Source organism: Antennarius striatus, chromosome 18 (assembly GCF_040054535.1).
Source record: "Antennarius striatus isolate MH-2024 chromosome 18, ASM4005453v1, whole genome shotgun sequence".
Classification (NCBI taxonomy): Eukaryota; Metazoa; Chordata; class Actinopteri; order Lophiiformes; family Antennariidae; genus Antennarius; species Antennarius striatus.
This window is the reverse complement of record NC_090793.1, coordinates 20,950,001-20,959,507: the sequence shown is the minus strand read 5'-3', so window position 1 is coordinate 20,959,507 and position 9,507 is coordinate 20,950,001. Positions and strand designations below refer to the sequence as shown.

The following is a 9,507-nucleotide window of genomic DNA, read 5'->3' as shown; positions in this document are numbered from 1 at the left end:
TTTCCTTACATGCGGCCCATCATGTGTGCATGCTAATGTAAGTAATGCTAATGTGTGTAATGCTGATGTGTGTAATTGTAATGCTAAATTCTGAACGTGGGGACAAAACCAGAAACTGGCTAACACTCGTCCTGCACAAGCACGACGTTGTTGTAGTTTCACTTTCTTACCAGCAGGTGGCGCCAAGATGCGTCTCACTGTAGGGAATCTGACGACAGAGCAGCAAATAGAGACAGAGGTGTCACTCTTTGCAGAAAAGCAAAACGAAAGCTTTAACTGAATTCTGGTATTGCAGCAGAAGGGTGTGTTTGCGACGGTGGGACGGTGACCCCCTCTCCCAGAGTGGTCACTATGGCAACGCCAAAGTTGATGTGCCGACCTTTGGTAGTGGGAGGTGCCAGTTGTGGTGTGTGTGTGTGTGTGTGTGTGCGCGCGCTTGTTTTATCTGTGTTCGTTTGCCTTTTCCCCTTTTTTATCTGTGTTTTGTAGTTTGTTTGTCTGTGTTTAGTTGTTGTTTGTTTGTCTGTGTGAAGCGGCTCAGGTTTGTCACCAGTGTGGAGGTCATCTCACCAATAGACGATCTTCGCTCTGAAGGTAGTTAAACTAAGTTGTCGGGCGGGCGCGAGCTCCCGTGAGGATCACGGCGGTCAGAACCGGAGAACCGGGAACGAACCGAGCACCGGGCAGCTCTCACGGCGGCCGGTCGACGGGAAGCTGACGGAGATTCACCGGGACGCGGGTTCCGTTTCCTCTCACCGGGAGCGGCAGGTGTGTGTTCGCGTCCCGGGAAAGTTAGCATGAAGCTAATCGTTAGCTGACGTCACAGTTTCTTAACTCCACAAAGTCCCGGTGAACGGACGAACGGGAGGCGGAATCCGGTGTGAATCCGGTGTGAGGGTGGCTCGGGGCGAGCACGGTAAAGGTCTGCGCGTTAACGGGGGTACGGAGGAATCCCGGTAGCTGTCAGCGTTCAGAACCGTTCAGCGAATCCGGTAACGGCAGTGACGTGAGGCTCCGGTGTCTCACACCTGGATTCACACCGTCACCGTTCACACAGGTGAGGGGCCGTCAGGTGGTTTGGAGTCAAATCACATTTTTTTAGTTATAGTTTAGTATATAAGTCCTGTTAGTGCTGCATCTGTCTGTTAGTGTAATGTATGTCTTGTGGTATGTCCTGTGACGTCAGTGTTTCCTTTTCTCCTGGTGTTTATCCAGTATTATTTGTTAAGTAATGCCTGAGCAGTGGATATATACAATTTCCTCCGGGATTAATAAAGTATCTATCTATCTATCTATCTATCTATTTAGTAAGGATCGTTGACCTCTGACCTCGGGAGGGGGGGCAGTGGTAGAGCGGGTCGCCTTTGATCACAAGGTTGACGGTTCGATACCCGCCCAGTGACAGTGGGAGGTGTCAGCTCACCTCCCAGCCACTGCCAGGGGGCCGTTGAGCAAGGCGCCGTCCCCCCTACACGCTGCTCATTTGGGACGCGAACAGAAGTCGCTGCCTGTCGCTGTACCCCCTAAACCCCCCCATACTGATTGTATGCTTACAGGCTCCTTGTGTGTGTGTGTGTGTGTGTGTGTGTGTGTGTGTGTGTGTGTGTGTGTGTGTGTGTGTGTTTGCTCCTGTACACGACATTGTATGAATGTCTAACATATTTGTGGGTGTATGTATAGTCTATATACTATAGTCTGTATACTATAGTCTGTATACTATAGTATGTATACTATAGTCTGTATACTATAGTATGTATAGTCTGTATACTATAGTCTGTATACTATAGTCTGTATAGTCTGTATACTATAGTCTGTATACTATAGCCTGTATACTATAGTCTGTATACTATAGTCTGTATACTATAGTCTGTATACCATAGTATGTATAGTCTGTATACTATAGTCTGTATAATATGTCTGTATACTATAGTCTGTATACTATAGTATGTATAGTCTGTATACTATAGTATGTACACTATAGTCTGTATACTATAGTCTGTATACTATAGTATGTATAGTCTGTATACTATAGTATGTACACTATAGTCTGTATACCATAGTATGTATAGTCTGTATACTATAGTCTGTATACTATAGTCTATACTATAGTCTGTATAGTCTGTATACTATAGTATGTATACCATAGTATGTATAGTTTGTATACTATAGTCTGTATACCATAGTATGTATAGTCTGTATACTATAGTCTGTATACTATAGTCTGTATACTATAGTCTGTATACCATAGTATGTGTATTCTGTATACTATAGTCTGTATACCATAGTCTGTATAGTCTGTATACTATAGTCTGTATACTATAGTCTGTATACTATAGTCTGTATACCATAGTCTGTATACCATAGTATGTATAGTCTGTATACCATAGTCTGTATACTATAGTATGTATACTATAGTATGTATACTATGTTATGTATAGTCTCTTTGAAAAGTAGCATTTCATACAATATGACAAGGAACACAAAAATGTATTTCCCAAATGTTCACAGACTAAGTTAAACTCAGGATCTGTTGAGCTTTTGAACTTAAAACTAAGGTTAATAATATAACTTAAGTTGATTTTTTTTCTTTTCGTTTTAGTAAAATTAGTGTGGTGCAGAAATGAGTACACCCCACAACAAACACAACTACATCCAGTACATTTAGTACTTTGTATGGCCTCCATTACTTGCAATGACAGCCCCAAGTCTGCTTGGCATGGAGCGCACAAGTTGACAACATTTGGCCTCATCAATCTTTTTCCATCTTCAAGGAGGACCTCTTTTAGAGCCTGGATGTTGGATGGAGAGTGATACTCAACCTGCCTCTTCAGTATTCCCCAAAGATGCTCTACAGGGTTCAGATCAGGTGACATACTTGGCCGTGGAATCACTCTTACCCTGTTCTTCTTCAGAAAGTCAGCAGTGTCCTTAGATGTGTTTTGGGTCATTGTCATGTTGAAAACTGGCACGACGACCAACTGCCCAAAGTGATGGAAGCATCTTAGCCTTCAGTAGAGAGCAGTACATTTGAGAATTCATGATGCCATCAATGAAATGCAGTTCTCCAACACCCGCAGCACTCATGCAACCCCACATAAGAACCCTAACCCCCTCCATGTTTCACAGTGGACACCATGCCTTTTCCTTGTACTCCTCAACCTTGCAACGTCAGACCGTTTTGAAGCCATCAGTTCCCAAAAGATTGATTTTGGTCTCATCACTCCAGAGTATTGAGTCCCATCAGCCTTCATCCTTTTCAGCATGGGCCCTGGCAAACTCTAGGCGGGCTTTTTTGTGACTTGGCTTTAGGAGAGGCTTCCTTCGGGGACGACACCCATGCATGCCATTCCACTGCACTGTATGGTGTATTGTGTCACGTGATACAGTCACTCCAATTTCAGCCTCTACCTCCTTAGCCAACTATCGTGCACTTGCATACCGATTTTCCTCAACTCTTCTCATCACAAGACACTCCTGCCTGGGTGTAAATTTTCTTGGCCGGCCTGTACGTCTCTGTACTTTGGTTGCGGTTCCATCTCTCTTGAACCTTTGGATCACTTTTGAGACCATGTTCTTACTAGTAAGTAAGGCTTTAATGATCTTCTTGATCTTCTTGCCATTGCTGACAGCAGGAAATGGGAAAGGGCGGTTTGCTTTAGGTAACAGCCTTTACTGCCTGATGAACACAGTATACTGAGTATCTAGACTCACCTGTAGTTCATTGTTTGTTCAGGTAACGTTAGTGTGGGTTAGGATTAGTGTGGGTTAGGGTTAGTGTGGGTTAGGGTTAGTGTGGGTTAGGATTAGTGTGAGTTAGGGTGAGTGTGGACTAGGGTGAGTGTTAGTGTGGGTTAGGGTTAGCCTCACCTGCTGCTGGAGCCCCACCCCTGAGGGAGCCTCACCCGCTGTGGGGTTAGGGTTAGTGTTAGGGTGGGTTAGGGTTAGTGTGGGTTAGGGTTAGTATGGGTTAGGGTTAGCCTCACCCGCTGCTGGAGCTTCACCCGTGAGGGAGTGTGGTTAAGGTTAGGGTCAGTACGTGACCTCAGCAGGAACCTACGCATGATTGGACGGGCGCTGCTGGAGAAGCCGACATCAGGAGGAACGGCGTCATTTGGGAAGCGTTGATGCGTTACCGTTAAACGTATGAAGCTGCTGACTTCCTGTCTGTCTGTTCTCAGGAGGCCATGCTCGTGTAGATTCTCCTGGAGTGCTGAGTTGCTTCCTGGACACCCGTCATGGCAGACCTGCCCATCGCCCCCGGGGAGGTGTACATCGAGGTGGAGTACGACTACGAGTACAAGGCCAAGGAGCGTGTGATCTCCATCCACCAGGGGGAGTGCTACATGCTGGTGAAGAAGGCCAACGAGGACTGGTGGCAGGTCCGGAAGGAGGAGGGCAGCAAGGCCTTCTACGTCCCTGCTCAATATGTCCGAGAAGTCCGTAAAGCCCTGATGCCGCCGTCGAAAACCGCCCTGCACCCCCCTGCTGCACCGAGCAATGCACTTCCCTCTGCCGCCGCTGCCACTGCTGCACTCTGGGTAAAGCCCTCCAATCTGGAGCTGGGACTCCAGGAAGGGCCCGGGGGGGACCTACACAGACAGGAGTCCAACCGGCGCTCACCCTCCACTCATGCTGCCTCCTGTGGTGCCCCGAGCACCCCAGGGCAGCGCAGGGACAGTAGCCAGCATCAGGGGCCCGGGGGGCCCAGCAGCCCCAGCCAGCACGAGCGAGCTCTGGCTGACATCCTGGTCCAAGGTGCCCAGCCTGACCAGGGGGGGAAGTCCAACACCCTGCCCCGCGCCCGGGCTCAGTCGCCAGACCTGGACCGCGCCCCACTGGACCTGGACCGCACCCCCCTGGACCTGGACCGCAGCCCCCACGGCGACTCAGGCGAGGAACGGCACACCAACGAGTCCGAGTCGGGGGACGAGCTGAGCAGCAGCTCCACCGAGCTCCTCCAGGTGACGCTGTTCTGTGTGTTCTTAGTAGGGGGGTCAGGGTTAAAGTGTTCACAGGGGGGGTGGGATTGGTGACGGTATGATTATGTAGCTGCTACACCCCTGCAATGGAAACACGTTTCAGAGAGTTCTAGAGCTGGTTCTAGAGCACGTTCTAGGGCTGGTTCTAGAGAACATTCTAGAGCTGGTTCTAGAGAACATTCGAGAGCTGGTTCTAGAGCACGTTCTAGAGCTGGTTCTAGAGCACGTTCTAGGGCTGGTTCTAGAGAACATTCTAGAGCTGGTTCTAGAGCACGTTCTAGAGCTGGTTCTAGAGAACGTTCTAGAGATGGTTGTAGAGAATGTTCTAGAGCTGGTTCTAGAGAACGTTCTAGGACTTGTTCTAGAGAACGTTCTAGGGCTGGCTCAAGCTGATTCTGGGGCACGCTCTAGAGCTGGTTCTAATGCTAGTTCTTGAGCAAGTTCAAGAGCTGGTTCAAGGGCTGGTTCTAGACCACGTTCTAGACCATGTTCTAGAGCACGTTCTCCTTCTTTATTCGCTGATCTGCAGAGCAGCTGCTGCTGACAGGATCAACTCACACAACACTGCCTCACACACACACTCGGCTGTAAATTCATTGTAATCTGATTAAATCCTAATTCCTCCCTCCTGAGGAAGTTAGAGAACGGCAGTTCAGGACTGATCAGAACCGATTATTAGTTGTTTACAGATCTGGACTTAAGCCGCTGTTCTGATTCATGTCCAACACGTTTAACATTAACCATCAATAATCTGAACCATTCTCAAAGTAAAGGAGAGTCAGCCGACCGAGCAGCCAATCAATGCCCTGAGTTAACATGCTGGCCTGTTTGTGTTCTTCTTGTTCTTCTTGTTGTTGTTGACTGATTACTGGCCTGAGGCCTGTACCATAAAACTGGATTACGGTTTAGCGAGATAACTTCAGGCTTAACCCTGGCTTTTCGGTACCATGAAGGTGGCTGACTTTCTATCGGGCTACATTGTCATGGTAACCTATGCTGAACACCTAACCTGCTCCGGAGCAGGATAAATTCAGGATAAGAGCTCAGCAGGTGTAACAGCCCCTCAGGCAATCCCACCGGATTACAGCCATCTCTAAATATTCTCTCTGCCTGAGCGCTCTGCACACAAGCTGTGCACCAAGATCCACCGGGTTCTTTTAAAATGGACGGCCCATTTTTAAGAGAACTGATTGGTCAGTAGGCGGGGCTCTTATACCCGCTGAGCTCTGATTGGTCAGTAGATGGGGCTTTATACCTGCTGAGCTCTGATTGGTCAGTAGGTGGGGCTGTTACGCCTACTGACCTCTTATCCTGAATTTATCCTACTCCAGAGCAGGTTACCTGTTCAGCATAGGTTACCGCGACAACGTAGCCTGATAGAAAGTCAGCCACCTTTGTGGTACGGAAAAGCCAGGGTTAAGCCTGAAGTTATCTCGTTAAGCTGTAATCCAGCTTTATGGTACAGGCCTCTGGCCTGTTGTTGTTGTTGTTGTTGTTGAGTCATTACTGGCCTGTTGTTGTTGTTCTTGTTGTTGTTGTTGAGTAATTATGGGCGTGTTTGTTTTCTTGTTGTTGTTGACTCATTACTGGCCTGTTGTTGTTGTTCTTGTTGTTGTTGTTGACTCATTACTGGCCTGTTTGTGTTGTTGTTGTTGTTGTTGCTGACATTACTGGCCTGTTGTTGTTGTTGTTGTTGTTGAGTAATTACGGGCGTGTTTGTTTTCTTGTTGTTGTTGACTCATTACTGGCCTGTTGTTGTTGTTGTTGTTGTTGTTGCTGACTCATTACTGGCCTGTTGTTGTGTTTGTTGTTGTTGACAGCGTTAGACAGGTCAGGTCAGAACTATGGCTTTAGCGCTCCGTTTAGCGTCCGAGTATACCAACATTATTCTAAGATAAGCTAGAACATACCAGGGAATATTTTATTAATACAGGTAGTCCTCAATTTACCAACATTCAGCTTACATCTGTAGATATGAACGTGCTTCCGACTGTCGTCCTGCACTTCCCCTTTCTCTGGGGGGGCTGTGATTTCTCCACAGTTGTGTCATCATGTTTCCTGACAGTGAATTCATCGCTATCACTGATATTTGTAACAGACATGGGTCATGTCAACAGACACACACACACACGCACATACACACACACACACACACACACACACACACACACACTGATTCAGTGTGATGAATCTCTGAATGGTGATTATCAAGGATCATCCACTGCGAAGAGGAACTGAGAGGAACTGTCCTGTGTGACACGTTTGATTACAGAGGAAGAATTGTGTGTGTGTGTGTGTGTGTGTGTGTGTGTGTGTGTGTGTGTGTGTGTGTGTGTGTGTGTGTGTGTGTGTGTGTGTGTGTGTGTGTGTGTGTGTGTGTGTGTGTGTGTGTGTGTGTGTGTGTGTGTGTGTGTGTGTGTGAGCTCACTTTACAGAGCTGTTTTAATCCTCGCTGGACCTTCAGCTGGATGTCTGTCGTTCTGCATTATGACATCAAGGAGAGCGAGCATCACTGAGTGCTCTCTCTCTCTCTCTCTCTCTCTCTCTCTCTCTCTCTCTCTCTCTCTCTCTCTCTCTCTCTCTCTCTCTCTCTCTCTGTCTCGCTCTCTCTCTCTCTCTCTCTCTCTCTGTCTCTCTCTCTCTCTGTCTCTCTCTCTCTCTCTGTCTCTCTCTCTCTCTCTCTCTCTCTCTCTCTCTGTCTCTCTCTCTCTCTCTCTCTCTCTCTCTCTCTCTCTCTCTCTCTCTGTCTCTCTGTCTCTCTGTCTGTCTCTCTCTCTCTCTCTCTCTCTCTCTCTCTCGCTCTGTCTCTCTCTCTCTGTCTCTCTCTCTCTGTCTCTCTCTGTCTCTGTCTCTCTCTCTCTCTCTCTGAAATTCCTGTCCCCCAGAGTCCACAAACATCTCTCTTTACAATATGTTGTCAATAATTCAGACATTAAATGTTTTCAACCAGTTCATACAGTGAATTTTGACAGATGTTCATGCTCTTATCCACTTCCAGATGTTAGCCTTAGTCCCAGGTATAATCTAGTGCAGTGGTTCTTAACCTTGGCGGAGGTACTGAACCCTGCTGGTTTCATGTGCTCACTCACCAAACCCTTCTTTAGTAAAACTTTTTTCCCCAAGTTTCAGACATGAGTACATGTTTTACTGGTGTATTTAATGAAATGTGCATTAATGTCACCTTTTTCAAAGAACTAAACCAGGACAGTGCATGAACTGACATGAAATGACCTACCTGTAAATCAGTGTGACTTCTGCTGTTGTCATAGAGACCAGTTCAGATATGCGTGGCTTCACCTTGACAGGTGTTACTCTGATGTCATTTTACACCAAAGTCTGTTTCTGTTGTTTTCCATCAGCTTCAGGAAGTGTTCCTTTATTTTTGACTAATTATTTCAGACAGGTTAAGAACCACTGATCTAGAACAAAACCATGTTTACATTCTTCCTGGAACAACAAGGAAGTTGACCTTACCAGTGTTCTCCACAAGAATATAATGATCATATTAACCTCCCTCATCAGACAGTGTTTAGGTAGATAGACAGGTAGATAGATACTTTATTTATCCCGGAGGAAATTGTACATACACTGCTCAGATATTTGGTGGACGAACACATCACTGACATTACAACACATTACTGCTATGAAGGATGGAATCATCAAGATGCAGCTGCTGGGCAGCGATTGGCCGACGACACGTCTGGAGTTCTTTGTAAAGCGGTTCGGGCCTGTTTGGTCCGGCCTGCTGTGTTGTTGTTCCGTTACCGTGGGGATCCTCAGCCTCTTGGTTCCTCTGGACTCTTTCTGGAGGTTTGGTCTCGTTGTTCTGAAACAGAAACGAGCTCCAACACGTCCCGACCTGCACCAATTAACGTGGAGTCAGCACAAACCGTCACTGATGACGTGCACCGCCATGAACGTGGACCTGCAGAGGCATGCTGGGAAATTAGTCCTCCAAATGGCAGGGTGAACGCTCTTCAGCTTCCTGTTTGGTCCTGATGTCATTCCATTTGGATTATGTTAGTAGATTATTCCAGAGAGGTGGGTGTGTCTGCTCCTTCCTCCTGAGCAGTCTCTGCTCCTTGTGGGTAATGTTCCACTTCCTGTCTGTGTTCACGTCCCACGTGCCTCATTGGTCTGGTCCAACTGGTCTGACACCAGCAGGTTTGTGGCTTCGTGAGGGTTTGCTGGTGAGAAGCTGAAGAGGGAAGCAGATTGTTGTGCGTTTACACTGCAGAGCAGACAGACCGGTTCAGGCCAGGGGGGCGGGGGGTGTCTTTAGCCCGGGTGAACACAGGTGCTGGTAACACAGGTTCAGTGAGGCCAGGAGAACACCTCCAGTCCAGAGAGAACCTGACATCACGCCTGGAGGGGGGGTCGTCGTGTCAGACCTGCTCCCACCTCGTTCCTGCTCTGCCCCCTCCTCCTCCTCCATTCCTGCTCCACCCCTCCTCCTCAGTTCCTGCTCCGCCCCTCCTCCTCAGTTCCTGCTCCGCCCCTCCTCCTCTGTTCCTGCCTGACCTTGCAG

The 9,507-nt window shown here is 47.7% G+C and overlaps 1 protein-coding gene across 4 annotated transcripts in view; it reads left to right on the top strand.

Moving 5' to 3' along the window:
• Positions 1–514: 514 nt before the first annotated feature.
• LOC137611835 (rho GTPase-activating protein 12-like) overlaps positions 515–9,507 on the top strand; it is a 21,238-nt gene continuing 12,245 nt past the window's right edge. For 2 of the 4 annotated variants that reach the window (XM_068339948.1, XM_068339947.1), the window contains exons 1-2: positions 515–768; positions 4,179–4,961. In XM_068339948.1, the coding sequence (XP_068196049.1) occupies positions 4,236–4,961 (726 nt within the window). In that variant the 5' untranslated portion in view covers positions 515–768; positions 4,179–4,235. The remainder of the gene's footprint in view (positions 769–4,178; positions 4,962–9,507) is intronic. The other 2 variants (XM_068339949.1, XM_068339950.1) reach the window with 2 other exon arrangements.